This window comes from Sus scrofa, chromosome 13, assembly GCF_000003025.6.
Source record: "Sus scrofa isolate TJ Tabasco breed Duroc chromosome 13, Sscrofa11.1, whole genome shotgun sequence".
In the NCBI taxonomy this organism is placed as follows: Eukaryota; Metazoa; Chordata; class Mammalia; order Artiodactyla; family Suidae; genus Sus; species Sus scrofa.
In genome coordinates this window covers 111185840-111213464 of record NC_010455.5, presented here as the reverse complement: position 1 = coordinate 111213464, position 27625 = coordinate 111185840, and the positions used below count along the sequence as shown (strand labels likewise).

Below are 27625 nucleotides of genomic sequence, written 5' to 3'. Positions count from 1 at the left end.
TTTCTTCAGTATACAGATATCCAATAACATAACTTTCCATCTAACTCATCCCCATCTTTACCCAGGGGTAGGTCATTAAGATGCCTTTTTGAGGAAGATAATACTTGTAACTGCTAATTGACCAGGTAGCTGCTGCAGAAGGTGCTTCTATGATAAGCTTCAAGGCCTAAATGTCTTATATGCTGAACATTATAAAATACTGTCACTCTAAGGAAATGATATTTAAGCAGATACAAATAATAAGGATGGGCTGACTAGGATGAAAGTGGATGGCAGAGAGTGCTAGGTAGAGGAAAGAGCACAGAACATGTATAAAGACCCTGACGCTGAAAGACCGTAGTAGCCCTGACTACTGAAAGGAAGCCAGTGTGACTGCAGCATAGAGGACAGGTGAGGAGGGCACTAGGAGAGTCAGATGGGCAGAAGCAGACCACCTATTGTTGGAAGGCTTGGAAAGAACTTTGAATTTCTTTGAAAATATTATTCAAATTCAGCATGCACCAGCCTCTGCACCAGTGATTGGCTGGAACCCTAAGTGCCAACTCTCCACTTTCCATGGACCAATAACTGTGTCCAGTCATTGTAGCCCTATACACAGAGGGGACTACCATGTGAAGACAAGAGGCAGAGAATGGAGGCATCTACAGTCCAAGGAACGCCAAAGATTACCAGCAACCACAAAAGTTAGCATGAGTGAGGCAAGGAAATATCTCTTAGAGCCTTCAGAAAGAGCATGGCCCTCTGACACCTTGATTTCAGACACCTGGCCTCTACAAGTTTGTGAAGACAAATTTCTATTGTTTTAAGCCTTTCAGTTTGTGGTACTTTGTTACAACAGCAATAGGAAACTGATACAGTTACAGAGGGCAAGATCCAGGAAACTGGGAGATGAGGCATAGGCGAGGTCCCTAAGTAGTGTGTTTATGAAGAGAAGAGATAGCAATATTATGCTTCCAGTCCTGGAGCTGCTGTAGGCTGGTGCATGCTGTATTGTTTTTAATGAAGTCATAGATCTTTGGATGATGCCATATTAGGATGATTACAAGAAGAAGAAAAAACAAAACAAAACACTGTTCTTTGAGCACAAGCCAAGGATTTCTCTCTTAAGTGAGCATAATATTGTCACAATTGGCAAGATCAAGGATGAGCTTCAAACCATTATCAGTAGAGGGGTTATGAAAATTAGGCACATACATAATAAATATAGTAATTCACAAACTCATTTTCTTCAACTTGTTATGTAGTGCCTTTGACCTTAATTGAAACACTGCATTTTGATGTATTGCTAAGGATGTTTCTGAATGTAATTCTTAGTATATCGCAGGACTGAACTCATCATCTCACTGCAACCTGATTTGCATCCAATATTTATATCAGTTGATGACATTACCCAAACTAGAAACCTTGAAGTCTTTTTTTTTGCTTTTTAGGGCCATACCCAAGACATATGGAGGTTCCCAGGCTAGGGGTCCAATTGGAGCTACAGCTGCCAGCCTATACCACAGCCACAGCAACATCATATCTAGCCGCCTCTGTGACCTACACCACAGCTCACAGCAATGCCAGATCCTTAACTCAATGAGCAAGGCCAGGGATTGAACCTGCAACCTCACGGTTCCTAGTAGGATTTGTTTCCACTGCTCCACAATGGGAGCTCCTCGAAATCATTATTAACTCTATTTTCTCATCTTTCAAGAATCCAGTTAGGAAATACCTTGAATTTAGATTTTCTCTCACTTTCACTATCCATCATTACTCAGACAGTTCTCTTTCTGGCCACTTCTGGGCTCTTTTGTCAACTTGACCTCTTCCTTCTCCTAATAAGTAAATGTCAAGACCCTCCTGCCTGCTTTTCTTCCTCCTACCTCCTGCTCTCTCAGCATCTCACTCTTCTACTCTCAGGGCTTCAGTTATAGGATGAAAACTCCCATACTTACATCTCCAGCTTGGACCTCTCCTATGAGGTCCTGATTTGTATGCCTAGTAGGAGTTAACACCTTTCTTGTGGATCTGCTTATTCCTCACTCTTGCAGAACAGAGCTAATTGTGCCTTCCTCCTCCCTGTATCTCCGAACTTTGTATATATGGGATAATAAAAAGTTTATCTGACTTTCTCTCTGACTAGAGTAGACATCTTTTTGTGGGAAAGCAACCATTTTCATTATGACAGCACCTACCACAGTGCCTTATAGAAAGCAGAACTCAGGGTTTGTTGAGCTAAAGTTCTGCTTGTTCTGGGATGAAGAAGCCCACTTCACATGGCTTAGTATATGGCATGGGGGTAAATTATTGCAAGTAAGAAAGGTAGAGATTTTGTTAAACAATGATATTGCTATGTCTTTTTTTTTTTTTTTTTTTTTTTTTTTGGCTATCTTGTGTTCACATGGAGTTCCTGGGCCAGGGATCGAATCTGAGCCAAAGTTGTGACCTGTGTACAGCTGTGGCAACACCAGATCCTTAACCACTGCACCAGGCCACTGCACCAGGCCGGGGATTGAACCTGCATGTCTGCCACTTCAAAGACATCATCAATCCCATTGTACCACAGCAAGAACTCCTAGTTAGGAGATTTTAATAAAAACTAATTTAAGATAATTCTATATAAGTAGAGATGTCAATTACTTGACTTGAATTACAGCTTATTTCCTTAGAAGCAGAACATTCTACTGACTCCTTTCCTTTTTTACCCTTCGCAACCTATGAATATGTCTGATCTCCCCTATCTCTAAAATGTATTCTAAATTTGCTTCTTCTCTCTGTCCCATTATTACACTGCCCCTTCAGGGCCACAATCATCTCTAACCTGGATTACTGAAAGAGGCTCCTGTTCTCTACACTGTGGTTGTCCTACACTGTGCTTCTTTTCCAGTACAGATCAGATCCTTTTGTTCTCCTGCTGCAAAACCTCCAATGGCTTCCCACGCACCAGGATGTTCAAACTCCTTATCACAGCCCACACAGTCCTAGACAATCCACCCTCCTACACCCGTGCTATCTTTGTGACTGTGCCTGCAACACCACTCCTTACACAGGACCCTTGCCTGACCAGCAAACTCTGCTCTGTGACCACGTGACACCTCAGGACCTCTGTAATTGTTCCCTACCCTCTAGATTCCTGCATGGCTCTCTCCTTAGTCACTCAGTTCTCCTTTCCAATGGCAGCTCCTTAAGGAGGTCCTCTTCATCACCCAATTGAAAGCAGCAACCAGCCTCAGGGTGTCATACCACCTTGTTCTATTTTCTTCCCAGTCCTAACCACGTGGCAGTAGAGTTGAGTGTTAAAGCATATGAGCACAGAGGCCAGACTCAATAGGCTCAGGTCCAGCTACACCTCCCACTAGCTGGGTGCATTTCACCTCTGTTTTCAGAATAATAGAAGTACCTACTTTGTTGGAATTTCTGTAAAGACTAACTGGGTTAATACATTCAGAGTGTTCACCACAGAACCTGGCTTGTAGTAAGCGTTCTATGCATGTTAGTTATCCTTCATTTATTGTTAGGCTTTCCTTTCTGAACCTTCCTTACTCTCACCCCACCACCACCATCACCACTAGTCAGGTCAAATCAAGAGGAGCTGAGATCTCTCTACCTTGCCCCCACTCCTTTGTTTCTTAGTGTGGACCAGGTATGTTTGTTGAATTAGTAAAGTATTAGAAACAAGTGATAAAGGTGTTTAAATTTATCTCAAATTGTTTTGTTTTGTCTTTTTGCTTTTTCTAGGGCCGCTCCTGCGGCATATGGAGGTTCCCAGGCTAGGGGTCCTATCAGAGCTGTAGCCACCGGCCTACGCCAGAGCCACAGCAAAGCGAGATCTGAGCCGTGTCTGCAACCTACACCACAGCTCACGGCAATGCCGGATCCTTTAACCCACTGAGCAAGGCCAGGGATCTAACCCGCAACCTCATGGTTCCCAGTCAGATTCATTAACCACTGCGCCATGATGGGAACCCAATCAAGCTGGTTTCATTTTTAAAAGACTTGTAGATCTCCAGAAGAAGCACTGAAAATTATAGTGGTTTCTTTGTGTTTTTTCCTTCTTCTTAGTTTCTATGTCTTTGTGCACTGCTTAAGGGAAGCTGCATGGCACTTACTGGCAGAGATAAATATTGGTTCCATCACTTACAAACTAGAAGACCATGAACAAGCTGCTCTGGGCCTCAAAGGGCTCATCTGTAAACTGAGCTTGTTATTACTGGCTAAAGATATAAGGATAGGTCAGGTGTTGGGGGTTTTTTTGTTGTTTGTTTTGCCATCAGCTTTAAGATCAATGATTTTATGAATACAATAAAAATTCAGGATAAAAATATTAAAGTCTACAAAGTAAAACCTTGAATTATTTTACAGATTACCTGAAAGCAAATTGTATTAATCAATCCAGGTGTCAGCTTGGTTGATAGCTCTGAGATTGTCTATAGTCACCTGTAGAGGTTAGCTTCCAATTCTAACCACATACATTCACTCACAAACATATACGTCTCTTTCTCTTTAGAGTTATATGCTTAGCTAGTTATAAAAAAAAAGAGATATAAAATTATGATCTCAAATTGAATGCTTGAAACATCATTGAAGTATACCCTTCATGTAAATGTTTTCTTCCTGGGAGTTCCTATCGTGGCTCAGCGAAAACAAAACTGACTAGGATCCATGAGGATAATAGATTCTATCCCTGGCCTTGAGGATTAAGGATCCAGAGTTGCCGTGAGCTGTGATGTAGGTCACAGAGGCGGTGTTGCTGTGGCTGTGGTGTAAGCCAGAGGGTACAGCTCCGATTTGACTCCTAATCTGGGAACTTCCATATGCTATGGTGTGGCCTCAAAAGACAAAATAAAATTAATGTTTTCTGGAGTTCCCATCGTGGCTCAGTGGTTAACAAATCTGACTGGGAACCATGAGGTTGCGGGGTCGATCCCTGCCCTTGCTCAGTGGGTTAGGGATCTGGCATTGCTGTGAGCTGTGGTGTAGGTTGCAGACGTGACTCAGATCGCATGTTGCTGTGGCTCTGGTGTAGGCCGGTGGCTACAGCTCCGATTCGACCCCTAGCCTGGGAACCTCCATGTGCCGCAGGAGCGGCCCAAGAAATGGAAGAAAGACAATAAATAAATAAATAAAATAAAATTAATGTTTTCTTCCAAACTTTGAATGGTAAACCAACTTTCTCCCAATAATTTCTTCAGTCCCAAATTATTTCACTGATTTGAATTTAAATTTAAATTACTATATCACAGTGCAAAATTATAGGTACCAAGTGTTTTAAGGCCTTGATCAGTAAGTTTGGAGTTATTCTCTAACCACCTCCTTAAAACTGTTCTCCAGTTTTTTCCTTCTGGATCCTTACTTGTAATTCTGCTCATGAAGTTCTCTCACATTCTATATCCACCCTTCTCCCCTATCTTTAATAGGAAATCTGGATTCAAATTCTTTTTTGCTTCCATGGACCCACTGAAAGAATTTTTTCACATGTTATTTCCCCATTTATTTATATTAGTGTAGACTCCTGAATATTTATTGTATTCACTTATTATAATCTATTATTATTTATTTTGATGATAAAAATTGCCCCAGCTTTAGCCATTGGGAGATCCTTCAAGATGCCGCAAGTGTCCATTTGACTAGTTCCCATCTTTTTTTAGCACCTTCTCTTCCAGAACAACATATTCATCCTATACTTTCCCTGTCCCAGCCCTGTAATCAGCCTTTTCTCTGGCCAAGAGTCGTGATTCCTTCTATTAGAGAATAAGATCTGGAAACCAGGATTTGGGTGCTAGTTGTACAAGTGGCTTATAGCTTGAGCTATACAAATTTATTATATTATTTTCCCCCACAAATCAGCTAGAGTTTACATTCCCTTGAAAATGTTTGTAGAAGACAGTGAATTTTTATTATCTTTCTCATATCAGACTCCATTTTGAGTCAGAATGGCCTGCGTGCTTTGGACAGACATAAACTCATCACACCGAAACTATTCTGGGCATGTTTCCCTTTGGGAATCTTCAGGAAGAAATCCTTGGTCACAGGCGTGCAGTACCGGCCTATGTCCTCCAGAGTCCGCTGTGCTACACCCAGCACAGCCCCAGAGCTTTCTCAAACCTGCATCCTCTACAATACTTTGCAAGGACACCTCTTTGCGTAGAGGGGGCGCGTCAGCTCTCTGACTTCCTCCCGACGCCGCCTCTGATAGGCTTCTGGGCAAATAAGAAACCAGTGAATGAGCTGCAGGCCTTTAGAAAAACTTGCCTCAGGCCCTTGGGTGGATTGCCCTTTTCTCCTTGTCAGCCGGGCGGGATAGCCAAGCCGGTAGAGGATGAAGTCGTCTTGTGTCCTGCTTACCGCCCTGGTGGCGCTGGCCGCCTATTACGTCTATATCCCCCTGCCTAGCTCCGTGTCCGATCCCTGGAAGCTGAGGCTGCTGGACGCCGCTTTCCGGAGCGCACAGCAAGTGGTGAGACGCAGCACATCGCTGATTCTCTCTCCCTCCTCTTAAGCAGTATTTAAAGGGGGAAACAGAATTTCCAGACTTTGTCCCACGAGAATTTGTATTTTTCTAACGCGATGAGGCAGTTGCTTTTTAAGGTGGTTCAGGCCGGCATTTTCAGGGTGTCGCATTCCCCTCCTTGCTAGCAGCGGGCTGGATCTGTGTCTCTTCGTCTGTGTTGGGAACGGACAAGGTGAAGTTCTGGAATAGAATTTGACTCCTGTTTAATACTTCGTCTTTTCTAAATGTCTCCATTCTTTCTGGGTTTGCAGCGCCAAAAACCAGTTTTACAGCATTTTATAAACCACCCCTTCCCCATTTCTGTTCACCCGTAGGGGGCGGCGGACAGTGAGTTAAGTGTTTTATTAGGAAGGTTCTGGGAAAAACAGTCACTGGTTACTGGGAATGCGGCCACCTTAAAAGCCGACTTGGGCAAGGGCGATCTCCCAGCATCCTGGCAATGGAGCCCTCCATTACCAGGGGCAGCAGGCAAGGCTCCTCCAAACACTTGGGGAACAACACAGATCTAGCATTTCATGCGTGGCACTCATAAGCCCAGCCCAGGAAAGGAGGCTAAGAGGCCTGGCTGGCTGGCTGGAGGCCAGATTTGTGGAGGTGGTAGCAGCAGGTGTTTGCATAATGCATTTGTTTTCTGCCTACCCTGAAACGTTTAGTTTATGTCCTTGACTGTAGAGGAAATAACCTTTGCCTGAGCCAGGATACCTTGGCTTACCCTGGCATGATCACATTTCTCTCTACTATATCATGGGTGTGTATTTCTTTAACTCCATAGACAGGAAAATGTAACTTTCTGGTTTATTCTATGTCAGAGACATTGTTAGTGCCAGAAATCCAAACTCTAAACTACAATCTGTAGTCAAGGCTTAGCCCTATAATTGAACAGTATTTCTGAGCAGCCTACTCTATCTAAACTTTTAACCCTCCTCCAAAACCAAGTCTCCTCCCTTCCCCCAACCTTGGGCTTTGGTCTTAGATTATTTTTGTAAACTCCTTTCAAGAATGACAACTAGAGGAGTTCTCTTTGTGGCTCAGTGGTTAATGAATCTGATTAGGAACCATGAGGTTGTGGGTTGATCCCTGGCCTTGCTCAGTGGATTAAGGATCTGGCGTTGCCATGAGCTGTGGTGTAGGTCACAGATGCAGCTCAAATCCTGCTTTGCTGTGGCTGTGGCGTAGGCCGGCAGCTACAGCTCTGATTGGACCCCTATCCTGGGAACCTCCATATGCTGCGGGTTCGGCCCTAGAAAAGGTAAAAAGCCAAAAAAAAAAAAAAAAGGAAAAGAAAAGAATGACAACTAGAGAAGGAGAAAAAAAAAACATGATTTTCTTAGAGGGTTAATTTTCTTTTTCCACAATTATTCTAATTGTAGGATTATATAGTCTCTGAGGCCTTGACCAATCAAAGAGCCCCTTAACTAGGATATCATAGCACATTCCTAGGAGGACTTTGCTTTTCTTGAATCCAGCCACATTTTCCACTTCCAAGTCCCCTCTTGTCTCTTAGGAAGGGTCTATGAGGCTCTAGAGCCTCTTCCTTTCCTCCTTCTTACTATGATGTTAACATGGTGGAGGAATGACCATCCTCTTCTCTGGCAGTGATTCCAAGGAAAGCGATCTTCATGCAGGAAGCCCTACAATTACTCTCTTCTTCCAGAAATTATGTAACTGGTCAGTAACACCCTTTAAAGATTCTGGGGTACAGTTATATCTATCTGGGAGTCTTTGGCCTTCTACAATAAAAAGAATAATGACTAATAAGAATAAGAAAAAAAAGAAAAAGAAAAAGAATCAAACTACCATGTGGCCACAAAGATTATTCTTACTTTTATGGTCACCGAAGAAATCCCTATCATAATTTGGGAAAAGCCAGGTTTGGAAAAAAAGGCTTTCTTCCCCAGTGAAGCAGGTCTTTGGACTGGATGGCCCTCTGCAGAATGTGCCTTCAGCTGGCATTTGGAAATGATATTGTTTGTAATGCCAGGTCATAGAGATATAAGGTAACAGAGTGTCCTCACTTGACACTGTGGCTGGGGGGTGTGGTTGGGGATTGCACAGAAGTGGCTCTCATCAGTTGTCTTATGAATTGTAAAATGTCAGAAAGATCATTCACACCACAAGGAAGCATATTCCACCCAGGAAAGCTATTTACCAATGTCACTTCAAATTGTCCTGGGGAAAAGGCAACGTGGCTTGACACTTGTTAGTAAATAAAGCATGACTGTTAAAGTTAGATTCATGCCTCCCTGAATCCCATCTCAGCCAGGCCACTTAGTGGCTGTAAGACCAGGCTATTTAATAACCTTCTCTGATCCTCAGTTTTCCTTGTAAAATTGGGCTAATAGCTACCTTTTAAGAGTGCTGGAACTGGTTGTAGTTCTTCTTCTAAGTGTTGTCCCAAAGGGCCACTACAGATTGTGGGGAAAACCTACAGTATTGCCCAACTTTGTTGAAACAATAAGACAAATGTAAACTAGATATAGTTTATGTCATTGAAACTTGGGATGGTACCACTAAATTGTATGGCATAAAGTTTGTTGTCCAAATCATTTTAGTTTGAGTTGATTGGTTCAATTACAAAAGCTGCTTCAAAGGTAAGGCTTGGCCTACTTCCTAACACTGCAGGCACCTGCCTAGCATCAAGAAATGTGGGTGCTACTTTTATTCTCTTTGTTTAGCAAATGCTTCACCCCTCGCTGCCCCTGTATTATCTCCTTTATCTTGTTCAGATGAGTCAGATTATTAAGATTATGTTCCTTGTACTTTTCTTCCTTGGAGTTCTCCAATATTACTTAAGAAAAAGCAACCTGGGATCTTTCTTAAGTCATCTCAAACACAGATGCTATGTTGGAGTCACCTAGGGAACTTTCAAAAATCCTAATGCCCAAGTCATACAACATACCAAATTTATTCAGAATCTCTGAGAGGTAAGTCCCAGCAGCAGTATTTTTATTTATTTATTTATTTATTTATTATTATTATTTTTTAATTAATTTATTTTTTGTCTTTTTGCCTTTTCTTGGGCCGCTCCTGTGGCATATGGAGTTTCCCAGGCGAGGGGTCTAATTGGAGCTGAAGCCACCAGTCTACGCCAGAGCCACAGCAACGCGGGATCCAAGCCGTGTCTTCAATCTACACCGCAGCTCACAGCAACGCCAGATCCTTAACTCACTGAGCAAGGCCAGGGACAGAACCCGCAACCTCATGGTTCCTAGTCGGATTCATTAACCACTGTGCCACGACTGGAACTCTAGCAGTATTTTTAAAAGTTCCCAAGGTGTGGAGTTCCCATCATGGTTCAGTGGAAACAAATCAGACTAGTTTCTGTGAGGACTCAGGTTTAATCCCTGGCCTTGCTCAGCCGGTTAAGGATCTGGCATTGCCATGAGCTGGGGTACAGCTCACAGACGTGGCTTGGATCCTACATTGCTGTGGCTGTGGTGTAGGCCAGCAGCGGTAGCTCCAATTCAACCTCTAGCCTGGGAAATTCCATATGCTGCAGGTGGGACTCTTAAAAAAAAATAAATAAATAAAATAAAGGCAAAAAATAAATATATAAACAAATAATTCATCCTGGATCCTTTGACAGCTATCACAGTGGCAGGCTTCGTGCTCAGTCACTTAGATGTAACACAGATTAAAAGCCTACTGTGTGAGTCTGACCTACAAGAGACTGTAGGTCAAATATGATGAAGCTATGCAAAGGTAGGAGCTGACAGGTATTATAGAAGCTCATAGGAGGGAGTGGTTATATTCACTTTAGAAGGGTGATAAAGATGGTAACTAAAGGTTACAGTGGTATCTGAAAGGAATCCAGAGCCAGAACATGGCTTGTCTTACCTCAGTCATTTCCTAACTTTCTAGTTCTTATCTTATATATGTATTTTTGATGACATAATGTAAAAAAGAGATTATTGAAACTGGTATTTCTGCTGAATGTTACCCCCATTTCCTTATAAATGATAGTGCTTTTAGACTAGTTGAACAAGGTTTTTATCCTGTAAAATGTCCCCAAACTTGTGGAATTCTAATGTGACCTCACCTCTGTGGGTGATATGCCTTTGGGCTGCATGGGTGTGGTTTAAATTACAGCTCAGCAGAACTCCAACTTGCTAACCTTTTTTATAACCATTCATAAACTGGAATGCTTACTACTGTCAAGTAAATTTAACTTTAAAGTATTAGTAAATAGTAAGTTTTGCCTACTGCCTTCTAGGTTTGCCTTGATACATATTTCTTCATGTAAATTAGAGATTTCACTAAGTACCATGATTTTTACCTAATTTAATGGGGTTATCTTTAAATCTCTGGCAGCAGAATGGCTGTAAGAATAGCTTCAGGGCGCAGTATTTAATCAGTATTAGTTCTGACAGATGAGAGCAATATGAATTGGTCTTTGTAGACAGTACCTGCTGGTAGATCCCATCAAACGTCAAAGTCAGACTGAATCAGCTACAAGTGTGTAAGACAATGCCTAATTTATAGTTCTTCTTTTTATTTTTCCTAGAACTCTACAGATATAGCCCTGAGCACAGAAATGCCATCATTATTACTTTATTTTACTGGTACATCCTATTTCTAACATGTGGCTTGAGCTTGTTATAAAAACATTTTTGTGAGGTGTGAAAGTCTAATGATCATTCTATTAATGCACAATTACCTCTTTTAAATTAGTGAGCATGTATTTACTCTTACTGCCAAATGAAACTATACAGGAACTGTCTGCCGCTTATTTCCTCCTTCATTTATGTTTATAAAGAATTAAGACATGGAGTTCCTATGTGGTGCAGTGGAAATGAATCCTACTAGGAACCTTGAGGTTGCAGGTTTGATCCCTGGCCTTGCTCAGTGGGTTAAGGATCCGGCATTGCTGTGAGCTGTGGTGTGGGTCGTGGGTCGAGGGTTGCAAACACGGCTCGGATCTGGCATTGCTCTGCCTGTGGTGCAGGCTGGCAGCTGTAGCTCCAATTCCATCCCTAGCCTAGGAATCTCCATATGCAGCAGGTGCAGCCCTAAAAAGCCAAGGAAAAAAAAAAAAAGAATTAAGACATGTAATTAAATTTCAAGTGGCAAACCTAACCATATTCCCTACCTAATCTATATCACATTAAGAAATTTGAACAATCCATCTTTTGGTGTTCACAAAATAAAATTAAAAGCCTACCGTAATCAAATTAAAGTTCAGAATTTTTTTTTTGTCTTTTGTCCTTTTTTAGGGCCACACTCGCGGCATATGGAAGGTCCCAGGCTAGGGGTCAAATCAGAGCTATAGCTGCCGGCCTACGCCAGAGCCACCGGAATGCCAAATCTGAGCCTTGTCTGTGACCTACACCACAGCTCATGGCAATACCGGATCCTTAACCCACTGAGCGAGGCCAGGGATCAAACCCGAAACCTCATGGTTCCTAGTTGGATTCCATTCTGCTGCGCCTCGACAGGAACTCTGGGAATTCATTAATTTAATGAATATTAACTGAACACCAATGCTAGGAGTTGGTGAAACAGAATAAGACCCATACCTAATCTTGCAGAGTTTACGGTCCAGCAAAGGGAGATAAGTCTGCTGGCAGTCACAGAGTATACACTTGAATGATAGACGACGTTATCTCAGAGATGTTTATGGGTTGCTATAGGAGCCTTAAAAATGAGATCTAATGTAGAACTGGGCATCAGGAACTGTTTCCCTTTCACACTGATATCTAGCCTTAATTATCAAGCTTGAACATTTACAGTTAAAAAAAACATCTGTTAAGCACATACTGAGCATTTACTCTGCCAGATACTGTGCTATGTGCATTGCATATGATTCTTGTACTCCACACTATAATTCTTTGAGGTGGGTGTTCTTCCTTATCTTACAAAGGAGAAAACTGAAATGTAAAGAAAGTAACTTGCTCATGATAACAGAGTTTATAGGAGATGAAGTCACAATACAACTCCAGCCTGACTGACTGTGAGCTCAATGGCTTAACCATTGTACTAGGTTGATTTTCGATAAGATCTAGCTGACTGAAAAAGATGGGGAAGAGGGGGGTGGGGGAAGGGTGAAAAAGGCCTTCCAGCCAAAGGGAATGTTCCATTGGGAGAGGATGGTACAACTGAGGCACAAAAAGTGGTTCAGAGTGGTTGGAGCATAAAGCTCAGAAGTCAGAGAGATGAGGTAGAAAGGAAGCACAGGCCAGATAATGAAGGGCTCTATGGACTAGGAGAGGAGCCACTGAAAGATTTTTAGCAAGGAAATTGCATGGTCAGATCTGTGTGTGAGAAGAGTCTTTCTCAGTGGCAGGATAGAGACTGGGACCAAAGTTTAAGAAAGCAATGAGGGCGAAAGACCACTTGGGAAGCAATTATCCAGGCGAGAGGTGAGAGCCTGAACTAATAAAATGGGAATTGTTTGGAGTGAGACTGACCAAAGTTGCTGATGGAGGGGATAATACACAGTGAAGAAGAGAAAGGAGTCAAAGATGACTCCTGGGACACACTGTGGAGTAACTGGGTGAGTGGTGATGAAGACCCTGATTAGAAAAAGGAGCAGGGAGTTCCCATTGTGGCGCAGTGGTTAACGAATCCGACTAGGAACCATGAGGTTGCAGGTTCGGTCCCTGCCCTTGCTCAGTGGGTCAAGGTTCCGGCATTGCCCTGAGCTGTGGTGTAGGTCACAGACGCGGCTGGGATCCGATGTGGCTGTGGCTCTGGCCATAGGCTGGCAGCTACAGCTCCGATTCGACCCCTAGCCCGGGAACCTCCATATGCTGCAGAAGCGGCCCAAGAAATGGCAAAAAGACAAAAAAAAAGAAAAAAGAAAGAAAAAGGAGCAGATCTGAGGGTGAAGCTAACAGAGTTTGGGACCTTGCTTTGTCTGTGGAACTAGTTGAAAGCTGTTCACAAATAGTTTGCATATACAAGCTAGCTCCTGGAAAATGCGGAGAGACAGGGGGGCTCAAGATACAGATATGGGAGAGGTCTGTGAGCAGGTGGTGGTGTGAGTAGTGGGAATAATGTATGTGGAGTGAGAGAAGAATTGGTCACATGATTAGTTCGAGTGGGGAAAACACGACTCGAATAAAAATTCCTCTTAATTTCACGTTCTCCCTGCTGGGCCTGGGTGATCTGAAAGCAAGATCCTCCATGATGGATTTGCCCATTTTGGTCCCTTTTGTCTCTCTGATAGACCCCTCATAACTGCAGTCATGCATGTGGGACTGCTTATAATAACTTTATCATAAGTACACTGTATCCTGACCGTTTTGAGATCCCACCATTAAATTTATCCTCACTGGCATTTCCCAGTCTTTTTTCATGTCAGAGACTTGATAACATTTTTAAAGTATGCCAGTGGAAAGTTGTGGAAATACCAGGGGAATCTGTAAGGGCTCGAATGACAGAATTCACAACATTTATAAAAAGAATTATACAAATGATTCTCAACGGGAATGCCAATTCTAATAAATCTTGAATAGCTATAAAAAATGATTTTAAGTTTTTAACTCTATAAAATACCTAAGCATCAGTATCTTATAGCCCATCCGTAACGCATTAGTGGCCTGCCTGTTGGGAAGCTCTCCTCTCTATGGTTGATAACTATTTAAATATGTATTTATTACTGTTGCTATTAAATATAGATAGTCCCCAAGTTACATATACCTAGATAGCCACATAATTTATTGTCCAAACCATGACTTTTTTTTTTTTTCTTCTTGTAGCTGTACCCATGGCATATGAAAGTTCTTGAGCCAGGGATTGAATCTGAGCTGCAGCTGGAACAAATGCTGGATCCTTAACCCACTGAACTGTAGCAGGAACTTCAAAACCATGACATTTTTAAGAGTAATAGAGGATGCTATTAATAATCATGCCAGGACAACCATTTTAAACCAGAACTATTCCTGGACAAATCGAGACATATGCTCAGCCCGTGTTTATTGAACTTGCATTGATCAGCATAATCAACCCAAAGTTATGGAATGATCCCTTTGCTCCCTGTTCTGCTCAAATTTGACTGTTAACCCTCCAGTGACCTACCCCTGGCCCATAACCCCCAGGCAGAATTCCTGTTCCTTAGGATAGTGGCAGAATTAAGGTATTAAGTTCCCTGATCCTGTTACCACTTTGCTGAATCTAGCCTCACAGTGTTCCCACCACAATCCTGAAATATTTCTTCCTGTGGTCACCTCTGCCTCCCACCCTCTTACTTTAGCCAACATCCCAAACGTCTTTCAACACCTATTCAAAAGTCACTTCTTGTGAAAACTTCCTTTTTTTTCCCCAGTCAACCTGAAGTTTTCTCTCCTTTACACTCTGCTAGCATTTTTTCTTTTATGTCCTTGTATGTTTCTTTCCTTATGTTGATATTTCTCTATGTACAAGCTCCCACCAAATCATTAAGCTTTCTGACTTATCATAGAGATAGTTTCCCTTTTACTACTTCAGGTTTTTTGTTTTTGACGGTTTTCTGGGTAGGGGGGGACTTGAAGATCATTCATGATAGAGGAAATAGGCATTCATGGTTCTGCTTTTTTCAGTCCTCTTGGTTACTCCATTTGCCACAAAGGGCAGGCCAGTGCTTTCATGTGCTTCTGACCCTGACCTTAGCCCAAAATGGCTTTTTGTTGTCCCTTGCAACTTTTTTTTTTTTTGCAAGACTTGCTGTTTTCTGGGTTTCTAACTTCCTCATAATATTTTTGCAGATTTATGCTTGATTTTGAATTTGTAATGAATCATGTGCCTGTGTCTAGCTGAACGTTTGTTATAACTACAGGCCATCTCCTTAAAAATCACTGGCAAATTCCCACATTCTTTTGATATCATCCTCTTTTCCTCCTGAATGGGTAATTGATGAATGCCCCTGAGAAATTAACTTGGCTGACCCTCTTCTGTGTTGCCTGTCCCATAATATTGTCCCTGGCCTAGGACTCAAATTACCTTTTATTTTGTTGTTCGGAAGTCTTCTTTTCTAAAATGCAAGATATTTATTTCACTATTCCTAGTTTATGCATCAATTCTAAGATAGGGTCATTCTGTCTCAAGGGTTCAGTAACTTCCATTTCATGACATTGTTCTTTCTTCCCTGTTAGATAGAAGCAAATCCAGAGCAGCAATTACCCCTGCTTCCTTGACTTTCTTAGCAAGAGGGATCAATTCTGCTTTGAAAAGATGATCTGCTTTCAGTAGAATAAGATTACTGACAGTTATCTGCGTAATAGTCGATCCTTTTACTGAATAATGAACAAAACCACCTGTGAAATGGCAGTAATATTCTCATTTAAAGAGAAGGAAAATAGAAGCTCAGCAAGCTTCAGTGACTGGTGCATAGACATGACTGCCTGGGAAGCTGGCTGTGAACAGGTCTGCTGTACTCTGCTGCCCTTTCAAATATATTCCATAGCTTCTTACTATGATTGTTCAGTCTCCCCTCCTCCCCTTCTCACTCCACCCCCTCCATTCTGGAATCTTCTGTGCAATCAGGTGATCCACATTAAGAAAGCATCATGCAGGCAAGAAGTGTTTTGGGTAGTATTTACAAATTTTAGTTCTTGGAGGATTTTAGTATGTGGTACACACTGAAAAGGGGTCTGTGGTTAAATAAGACTGGGAAATGCTGAGTTAGAGTTAATCAGGATTTCTTTTTAAATTGTGCAACATTTCAGAATTCCTACCAGACTAACATGCGATGCCGGATCCTTAACACACTGAACAAGGCCAGGGATCGAACTCAGGTCCTCATGGATACTAGAGAGATTCATTAGCCACTGAGCCATGACAGGAATGCCTATATTTTGAATCTCAAAGAGAATATTTAGTGAGTCCCATGTTTAATTGACTATAGATCCTTATTTTGAACTTCGTGATACTGATAGTATGTTTACTAAATTTGGGGGGCCATTTTCATGGTGTTTAAGAGCATGGATTTGGAGATCAGGGATACCTGTGCTCAAATCCAGGCTTGAGCTATCCTGTGTGACCTTGAAGAGTGTATTTCACCTAAGAATTTGTTTCCTGATCTATTAAGTGGTCACGATATACTTAGCCTATAAATGTATCATGAGGACTGCATGTGACTATGTGCTAAAAGCTTTATTGTTTGTCGTTATTATTGCACAATAGTTAATATGTAAAACACTTGGAATAATACCTGTCACATAAGAAATATATTTGGTCCAAATCTGACTTTTGGACATTGTCTACACCATTATTCTTGTTGATCTACTATTGCTCTCAGGTGTGTGGATTTCCAGGTGTAGACCTTCTTTGTCTGTACTGTCATTGGGTTTAAATTGTGGCTTTAACACTTACTATTCATGAGACTAATTAGGCAAGTTACTTACAACTTTAGTTTCCTTATCTATAAAAGTAGGATAATGATAGTGCCTCCCTCACGGTTTGTTATGTGGATTAAATGTGATTGCGCATATGAAATTCTTATCGCAGTGATTGGTACATTGCAGGAACTAAAAACCACTTCTTGTTGAAATTTTTGCAGTCCATGGGTTTAGTTTGCTGATGTTCTAACCGGATATATGAATCATCGTCATTGGTCGTCATTGTAGCTAACGCATACTGTCTAACTATTTTACATATATATATATATTTTTTTTTTTTTTTGCTTTTTAGGGCCTCACCCATGGCATATGAAGGGTCCCAGTCTAGGGGTCCATTTGGAGTTACAGCTGCTGGCCTACACCACAGCCACAGCAACTCGGGACCCTTAATCCGCTGAGCAGAGGCCAGGGATCGAACCCATAACCTCATGGTTCCTAGTCAGATTCGTTTCCTCTGTGCCACGATGGGAACTCATACAAATATATTAACTTAGTCTTCATAACAACTCTGTGAGGTAAGTGCTATTGTTCCTATATTATAAATGAAGAAATTGAGGCACAGAGGAGTTCAATAACTTTACCAGATCCCACTCTCAGAACCAGAGTGCTAATTCAAGCAGTCTGGCTTTGAAGTTAGTGCTCTATAAAAGCTGGAGAAATTACATGTCTTTTAGACCATCAGTGCCTTATGTTGAAGATCTTTGTCAGACTCTGCCGAGTATCAGTTTATTTTAGCATAATATGTGTCACCTGAAAGGAGTTTCTTAGACTTTAGGTACCTAAGGTATAGTCAGTGACATGATATTTTCTTTTGTAAATTGAAGTGCTTTATTTGAATTCTGCCCTGACAGTGAGCTGTCTGCCATATATGAAGGTAGTAAAGAAGCATAGTTGATACTTTCCTAAACAAAAGCTTTGGATTTGCTCAAATGATTGACATTTGAAATGGCAAATGTTGGGCCCAGAAATCTGGCCTATAACTATGGAAAAGAGGACTTTGACCTCTAAAATTATTAAAGGCAGCTGTCTTCAGCTGACCACATAATAGAGCAAATTCACCATGGCCTCTATCATCTGTTTAACTGAGAATCATTGAGTGCCAGGCACTGGGTTTATAGCAATTCACAAAACAAACAGTTCTCAGCCTTCCTGGAGCTACAACCCTGTGCCAAAAATATGTGGCAAATAATTACATAAAGGAAAATATGGGAAATACGGAGAAATTTTTTTGGCAGGCCAGTGGTGGTTGAAATCTGCTAAAGACATTAAATCCCCCAAGGAAACTATTGAATTATAGAGTAGTTTTAGAGTTGGGGAGAAGTGGAGTCAGCAAAGGAGACAAAGTAGTAAGGGAACAAAGGAAATCTAGAGAAACAGAGTGTCAGAAAAATCAAACACCAATGAAAATCTCCACCAGGAGGGGTTGGTCAAATGTGTTGAATTTTCCTGAGAAATGAGAAACTTAAGGATGAAATTGAGCCCATCAGCTCTGCATCCTGGAGGACCTCTCAACAGATCAGTCACAAAACATATTTCCAGATAACAGTGGCTTTTACATTTCAGCATTTCAACCTGTATTTTGTCTTCACTGGAATGATTTCAAGGATGTCTGCTAAAACTAATGTTTTGACTTTGGCAATGTTGATATTTAGGTATCACTTATGACAGGAAATAGCCAAAATCTCTGTTATAACTTGTGATTAAAAAACCTGAGTGGCGGTTACTTATGGATATTATTGAGGTACTAAATAGGTTTATATATAAATATATATGATAATTATCAAAATATAACTACCCAATATATTAAATAAGTAAGTAAATATTTTAAAATAAAAATATATTTTAAAAATATATATATATATACTTTTTTTTTAAAAGGGGGGAGTTCCCGTTGTGGCGCATTGGAAACGAATCCGAGTAGTACCCATTTTTGAGTATGATTTCTGGCCACGCTCAATGGGTTGAGGATTTGGTGTTGCCATGAGCTGTGGTGTAGATTGAAGATGTGGCTCAGATCCCGTGTTGCTGTGGCTGTGGTGTAGGCTGCCTCTGTAGCTCTGATTTGACTCCTAGCCTGGGAACTTCCATATGCCATGAGTACAGCCCTAAAACAGCAAAATAAAATAAAACTAAGGGGAAGAAAAAGATAAAGAAACTCCCCTTCCCCAGATAACTTTAAATTTGTGTTGGTTGGTTCATCTATGCAGAAACATATTTTAAAATCTGGATACTTACAGATTAAGTAGCTTTTTCTATCTGATTCCCAATGAGGCTCACATCAAATGAATATTAATCTTGCTCACTTACAAATTGATGCCTAATAATTTTATGATTATTAGTGTACCATTTAAATGCATATGCTATGCTTTCTTCAAGGACAGTGGGCCAGTATTTTACCAGACACACAGAGTGCCAGATTTGAGGCTTAATTGCCGCAAAAGCCCTTACTGACCCAAACCAATAATTTCTCAGTCTTATTTCCTTACATAGCCTATCTAGATGGCACCATTCTGAAACTTAAGTGGAGATATATCTTAGATGAAAAGAACATTGTTTTTGGTTATGTCTACAGAATAAACCTGTTTGGAAGTGGTTTACAATTACTCTAAAAACAGTAACGTGATTTCCCAACTCCATAAAAGCATATTTTAGGGCAAATCATAGAATTGAAACTGTTTACAAAGTTGGACTTTCATTTGGGTGTTGTCATTGGTTAAATTGCCTTCTGCCCTTCTCTCCCTTTTTTTTGTGTTTTGCTTAGGTTTTTTTTTTTTTTTTTTTCCATTTTCAGATGTCAGAGAGTGGCAAGCAACCATGGGTAGCATTTTAATATTCTGTACACCTGTGATCCTTAAAGTTTCTGTACTAAAGATTGGTTCCTGAGCTTTTAGTGCATTTGAGAGGGCCAAGTTTACTTAGGATCGTTCTGTAACCATTGAAATTATGCTTAATGTATAGTGTTATGCTCTGTTACACCCCTTCCTCTTTCTGTTCATGGAGGAAAATGATTCATTGTCTGTTCTCTAAAGTGCCGATATACTTTGAGCAATTTATTGATCACCCAGAAGGTGTCAGACACTGCTGAGACCTTAAGGTGCTCACATTCTAGTTTAGAAAAACCAAGGAGACAATTCCAACAAAACCTGCTAAGTTCATGGTATGTGTGGGTGCTATGGGAACCCAGCAGAGGAAGCCTCTGTATGTCTGGGGAGCTTAGGCAGAGGATCCCAGCAGAAGTGCTGGCTAAGCTGAGTCTGAAAGAATGAGAAGAAACTCATCACACAGATGTGGAAGGAAGGACCTTCCAGGAAGAAAAGATAGCAGGTGCAAATCCCTGAGGTGGGACAGCATGACACATACAGGGAGTTATTTCTAAAGTTATATAACTTTATTATTTATTTATTTATTTGTTTGTTTATTTTTTAGAGCTGCTTTTGTGGCATATGGAAGTTCCCAGGCTAGAGGTCGAATCAGAGCTGCAGCTGACAGCCTACGCCACAGCCACACCAACACAGGATCTGAGCTGCGACCTACATAACACAGCTCACAGCAAGCCTGGATCCTTAACCCACTGAGCAAGGCCAAGGCCAGGGATCAAACCTGTGTCTTCATGGATATTAGTCAGGTTCCTTACCACTGAGCCACTCCAGGAACACCTGTAATTGATATTTTTAAGATTGTTAATTTAAACAGCTTAAATGGATACCTTGGTTAATTGTAATTTCTTTGAAATTAGTTGACATTAGAATTTGTGTTCATTCCTTTAATGCCTGTTTATTCCCTACATACTTTGTATCAGCTCTATTCTGGGAAAAGAGTAGTAAACAAGTGTAATTCCTGCTCTTACACTGTATATTCTTACAGTTAAAATTTCATTTAATGGAGTTCCCCTTGTGGCTAGCCGTTAATGAACCCGTCTAGCATCCATGAGGACGTGGGTTTGATCCCTGGCCTCATTCAGTGGGTTAAGGATCCGGCTTTGCTGTGAGCCATGGTGTAGATTGCATATGTGGTTAAGATCCCGTGTTGCTGTGCCTCTGGCGTAGGCTGGTGGCTACAGCTTGGATTGGACCCCTAGCCTGGGAACTTCCATTTGCCTCAGGTGTGGCCCCAAAAATACAAAAAAAAAAAAAAATTTCATTAAAAAAATACTTGAGAGGTAAGATATTTTTGCAAAACTCATACATCTAGTAAGCAGCAAAGAAGGAATTTCCACCAGGTCTCCTATTTCGATCCCTTGGTCTTTCCAATCTGCTATACTGCCCTACAAAGGAAAATATAGGGACTTGTTATCAAGTGCCTATTCCTCCAGTACCTCCTGCTAAACTTTAATCTAATTTTGATGCCATTGCTATTACTCAGAACTTGTCTAAAACATTTCTAAAGAAATTTCATTGCAAGCCATTTCATGAGGTGTGTGTGAACATTGGTCTCTAGTCTCATCTTGTTTATGAACAAAATGTGATCCTCAGCTTCATCACATACCTTGTTATTTAGAGGAACTTTGGCTTTTCCAGAAATCAAATCCAACTTCACTGAAAGAGGATTTGCCTCCACTAAGAGTATAAAAAGCAGTGAACCAAATCTCTGAAAGCAATTATTAAAAAAATAGTTTGTTATTTTCAGTCAGTTGGATCACACATGTGTGACTCCCTACTTCTCTGCAAGGACCAAGACATTTACATGGTATGGAAGCTGCTTTGGTTTTCAATTTGAGTGAGGGCTGTCAGCTTCCACTCCTGCCAAAGTTATAGGGCCTCATGTGCCCAGAGCACCTGTGGGTTATCACCAAGTATTTAACACATTTGTCAGCTTCAAGGAGAAGGGCCAGTGACCCTTAGCACAGACCTGGGCACCCATCATTATAACACCCAGTTATAAATAGCCCACTTCCTAATATACTTGGGTTTGGGGTGGTGGTGAGGAAGAAGGGAGCATTTAGGCAGCTTGGACCATCTTTCAAACGCGTATCAAATATCATATCATATATTATAGTCTCTTTAACATATTTTCCTTTACCTTCTCTCTCTAAACCAGTTAATCATCTCAGACAAATTAGTCCTTATTCCCCATTTCTTTTGTGAATGACCATAATTACCTCAAGAATGACCATAATTACCTCTAACAAGACTATAGTCAAATCAAGAAAAGCAAACCTCTGTGTTTTTAAAGGAAAATATATTTTTGCTTCTTAGGGTTGCACCCACGGCATATGGAGGTTCCCAGGCTAGGGGTCCAATTGGAGCTACAGCTGCCAGCCTGCACCACAGCCACAGCAACGTGGGATCCAAGCTGCATCTGTGACCTACACCACAGCTCACAGCAATGTCATATCCTTAACCCACTGAGTGAGGCCAGGAATTGAACCCACAACCTCATGGTTCCTAGTTGGATCCGTTTCCACTGTGCCATGATGGGAACTCCAGGAAAATAAATTTTGAAATTGAAGTATAGTGGAGTTCTCATTGTGGCTCAGTGGGTTAAGAACCAACTAGTATCCATAAGGATGCTGGTTCAGTCACTAGCCCCACTAGCCCCAATCTGGCATTGGGCAAGCTGTGGTATAGGTTGCAGAGGTGGCTTGGATCTGGCATTGCTGTGGCTGTGGCATAGGCTGGTAGCTGCGGTTCTGATTCAACCCCTAGCCTTGGAACTTCCATGTGCCATAGGTACAGCCCTAAAAAGAAAAAAAAAAGGTTAAATTGAAGTATAGTTGATTTATAACATTGTGTTAGTTTCAGGTGTACAGTAAAGTGATTCAGTTGTATATATGTATTTTTGAGATTATTTTCCATTATAGGTTATTACAAGAAATTGCATATAGTTCCTCTGTTACACAGTAAATCCTTGTTGCTTACCTATTTTATGTATAGTAGTTTGTATCTGTTAAGCCCATACTCTTAATTTATCCCTTCCCCCCTTCCCTTTCCCCTTTGGTAACCATAAGTTTGTTTGCTGTGTATTTTTGGTAACATAAGTTTGCTGAGTCTGTTTCTGTTTTGTATATACATTCATTTGTATTACTTTTTAGATTCCATATGTAAGTAGTACCCTCTATTTATTTGTCTTTCTGTGTCTCTCACTTCATTTAGTATGATATTCTCTGGGTCCATCCATGTTGCTGCAAATGACAATCTTTCATACTTTTTATGGCTTAATAATCGTCCATCACACACACACACAAACACACACATATCACATCTTCTTAAACCAATCATCTGTAGATGGGCATTTAGGTTGTTTCTAAATCTTGGCTATTATATATAGTGCTGCCATGAAGTGCATGTATCTTTTCAAATTTGAGTTTTCCTCTTTTCTGGATATATACCCAGGAGTGGGATTGTTGGAACATATGGTAGCTCTATTTTTAGTTTTTTTAAGGAACCTCCATACTCTTTTCCATAGCAGCTGCACCAATTTACGTTCCTACCAACAATGTAAGAAGGTTCCCTTTTCTCCATACCCTCTCCAGCATTTATTATTTGTAGGCTTTTTGATGATGGCCATTCTGACTGGTGTAAGGTGATAACTCATTGTGGTTTGATTTGCATTTCTCTCATAATTAATGATGTTGAGCATCCTTTCATGTGCCTGTTTTGGCCATCTGCATGTCTTCTCTAGAGAAATATCTATTTAAATCTTCTGCCCATTCTTTTGGATTGAGTTGTTTGTTTTTGATATTGAGTTATATGAGCTATTTGTGAATTTTAGATATTAACCCCTTGTCAGTTGTATTATTTGCAAACATTTTCTCTTATTCTGTAGGTTTTCTTTTCATTTTGTTGATGATTCCTTTGCTGTGCAAAAGCTGATACATTTGCTTAGGTCCCATTTGTTTGTTTTTTGTTTTGTCAGCCTTGGGAGACTGACATAAGAAAATATTGCTGTGATTTATGTCTAAGAAAGTTTTGCTTACATTCTCTTCTAGGAGTTTTATGGTGTCGTATCTTATATTCTTGCCTCCTTTGTTTTAGATTCATTGACTCTAGGTGTGTGGGTTTATTTTTGGGCTTTTCTGTTCCATTGAGTTTTAAGTCTGCTTTTGTGCTAATACCACATTGTTTTGATTATTGTAGCTTTGTAACATATCTGAAATCTGGGAGGTTCTGCCTTTAGCTTTGTTCTTTTTCCTCAGGATTGCTTTGGCAATTCTGGATCATTTGTGGTTCCATATCAATTTTAGGATTATTCATTCCAGCTCTGTGAAAAATATTATGAGTATTTTTATAGGGATTTCATTTCATTCCGTCTACAGATTGCTTTGGATAGTATGATCATTTTAACGATTTTATTTCTTCCAATCCAAGAGCATGGGATATCTTTAAGGGAAAATCATTTTTAAAAAGAAACAGATGCACACCTTGTGTAGTCCTTGCATAATACCTGGTCAGATTCTCCATGTCCATTGTCATCATTTTCTTTAAAAAAATTTTTTTTTTTTTTTTTTTGTCTTTTCTAGGGCTGCTTCCCATGGCATGTGGAGGTTCTCAGGCTAGGGGTCTAATCAGAGCTGTAGTCACCGGCTTACACCAGAGCCACAGCAACACGGTATCCAAGCCGAGTCTGCAACCTACACCACAGCTCACAGCAACGCCGGGTCCTTAACCCACTGAGCAAGGCCAGGGATCAAACCCACAACCTCATGGTTCCTAGTCAGATTCGTTAACCACTGCGCCATGACAAGAACTCCTAAAAAATTTTTTTATTAAGGTTGATTTACAATGTTCTGTCCATTTCTGCTATACATAGTGACCCAGTCATACATACGTACATTTTTTTCTCATATTATCTTCTATCATATTCTGTCACAAGTGATTGGATATAGTTCCCTGCGCAGGACCTCACTGCTTATACATCTGAAATGTAATAGTGTGCATCTTGTCATCACTTTCTAATTAACTGCTTCTGTGTATCACCGTAACTTAAAATGTAAAATGAAATCAAAAAGGTCAAATATTTCTAATTTTATGCCTTGTTTTGTTTATTATTTTCCAGGTTTGAGGATAGAATATGGTCAATTATGTGTAATGTCTGTATGAAAAAAAGTGATCTGACTTTCAGTGTGCTTAAGAGCTAGAGATTGACATACATATGTTATTTTTGGCCCATACTGCTTCTTAAACATTAACGTCTTCATTAGAAATGTCTCAGATTCGAAATATGTCACATGGTAATCTGGATTTCCTTCTTTTCTTGAACAATCAGATCATTTGACAACACTGGACCAGACTTTCCATGTCACACAATCACCTGGGAAGCTCCACAGCTTCAGGGCATTGTTATTCCAGTTTGTCACAAGCCTCCCCACACCCTGATGTATTACAACTGTTTAATTTGATTGCATGAGCTGCCCTGGCCCCTGAAGACAAGCGTTTATGACCTACGTTCTATAGTTAACACTCATTTAATATTTTGTGTAATTAACAAAATATTTTTCATTTTGTAGAAGTGTTCCAAATGTTTCATATGCTTGAATGGTTCAGAATATATTTGGGAAAACAAGACATAATTGCATGGCCAGTAAAGTATTATAGAAACATAAACCTAGTCATGTCAGGAAGCAGTAAGTACCTGGGTAATTTTCAAATGGGCAGTGGAGTTAACAGGGGCTCTAAGCTTGCGAGGGTTAAGATCAAAGCTGTACCTCTAAAAAAGGGTCAAAATAGCATTGCTGGGAGGCTAGGGGAAGGATTTGGGGGGAAGAAAAGAGTATAATATGAACAAAATCAAGTTAAGGATGAGCATTTTGGGGAACTATAAGTAGGCCTGTGAGGTTGGTTGGATAAAAACGATCTGTGTAGCAGAGTATATATAGGCTGCCCCTCATCAGTGATATTGTCTGACATTTGTCCTTTAATTCTTCCCATCGTTGTCTCTTTGCTTCACAGAGCATGGGATATCTTTAAGGGAAAATCATTTGTTCACAATGATTCACAGTTTTCCTGGAAAGGCCCACTCCAAAGGGAGCAAGCCATTTGTGCAAACACTTGGCCCACCTTTCTTTATGCAAAGCGTGTTTTCCACTTTCTTAAAACTCCCATGTGTTGTTGCTTTATTGCTGCCTGGCTCTCCCTCCCTCAAGGAAAAAATGGAGAGGAGACCTTGATGCTTAGCCTAGTGAGTTCTCTAGAATCTAGTAGGGAAAATTGGAGAAAATGAAAAGGAAGCACACAGAGTTTGTGCATATACCCGCAAATTTGGGCAATGGGCCAGGTTCACCTAACTCTTTCACCTAGACTCAGGCCCCCCATCTGGAGAGTCTCACACTCAAATCACTTCCAGGACATTTTGCTCTGGACTTGTTCCTTTAATTCCCTGGAACCCCTAAGAAAGACCCTTAGGATGGCTTTGCATGCCTGTGTCCCAGTGTTTGGTGTTGCATAGAATGTGTAACTGATCAAGCTGAAATAATAAGATCAAGCACCCACCCATCTCACCTCCCCCACCCCAGGCATACACTGTGTGAACATTGTAGTCCATCCTGGGACAAAGGATTGGATACAGTGTGCCGAAAACCAGAAAGGATTGGATCCTTCAGATGGAAAATAATGCTTAAAGAGTAGGCCCTGGCCTGGGACTCAGAGCTGGACCCTGGCTCTGGCCCCAAAATAGAGCAGGACCATTCAAATGCAGATTCAGTTTCAATTGTAAAACACAGGGGCTGGACTAGGCAAGGCCTTCCCAAATCAGTTTTAAGGAAATTTAGTAGGTATGTAAAGATGAACTACTAAATAGAGTTTAATACATTTCTCTTTTACTACTGGGACTTATCACTGTCTTTCAAAAGCTGATATGCATTGTGAACCTCTGAGAGAAAAATTGATGTGGAGCATATTCTAAGCATCATTGATTATAGGATCACAAAGCCCTTTACTCTTTGTCCTCTGTATGAAATTGTCTCCTCAGACTTGTTCCATAGAATTTAGTTTGGGAAATCTGCTCTGTAGTTTTCCTTTCAGATCTAACATGCTCATATTCTAAGGGTGTAAAGAGGCAGCAAAAGCCTAGAAAGCCAGACATGTCAAAGAAAGCTCAGGGGTTGGGTCATCAGACAATTCCGAAAAGATTGCACATGGTGAGGATTTAGAACGATGCTACTGAAATATGCATGCTCTAGCAATAGCACTAAGAGGCAGATGGAACAGTAAAGTGGGAAGGGAATTAAAACAACAAGAAAGGAGTTCCCTGGTGGTATAGCAGGTAAGGATCCGACATCATTGCTGTGGCTTGGGTTACTGCTGTGGTGAGGGTTCAATCCCTGTCCTGGGAACTTCTGTGTGCTATGTGTGAGGCCAAAAAGAAAAAATAAAAATAAAACAACACAAATAAGTGCAGAGTTAAGCAATTTTGCTATGAAGGGAAAGAGCAAGAAAGGTTAGGGTCACAGAAACTGTCTGAGATAAACTGAAACTTTTTTCGCTAGAGATGTAGTGAATGAACCTGAGACTATACTCCAAACATGTCAGTAACTGGATGATTTAGACCCCAGCTGTCTGGGTATCAATATCCTCAGTTTTCAAAGAAGCCATGTGGCCTTCTTTGAAGGACCGGTATGCATAGGCCCTTAAGGTTTTAAAAGTATACAGCTTCATTGGCTTCTAGTTTAAGTTAGTAAAAATTGAGCTGTTTAGAAAGGGGTTCGATGAGGGAAAAATGTATGAGGAAACAAGGGCTAAGGTCTAGATGAGAGAGAATTAGATCAAGAGAGACCTTTTACAAGCTCCATAGGGATGGGTCTTTAATGGTACTGTGTGAAACTGTGAGTACCAACTACCGGGATTTCCCTACAGATGTGCACATAAACTAGATGGTATAT

At 40.8% G+C, this 27625-nt stretch overlaps 1 protein-coding gene across 1 annotated transcript in view; it reads left to right on the top strand.

Moving 5' to 3' along the window:
- NCEH1 (neutral cholesterol ester hydrolase 1) overlaps positions 6180-27625 on the top strand; it is a 58609-nt gene continuing 37163 nt past the window's right edge. Inside the window, 1 exon segment of the mRNA NM_001243484.1 lies at positions 6180-6439. Coding sequence (NP_001230413.1) covers positions 6302-6439 — 138 coding nt within the window. The 5' untranslated portion in view covers positions 6180-6301.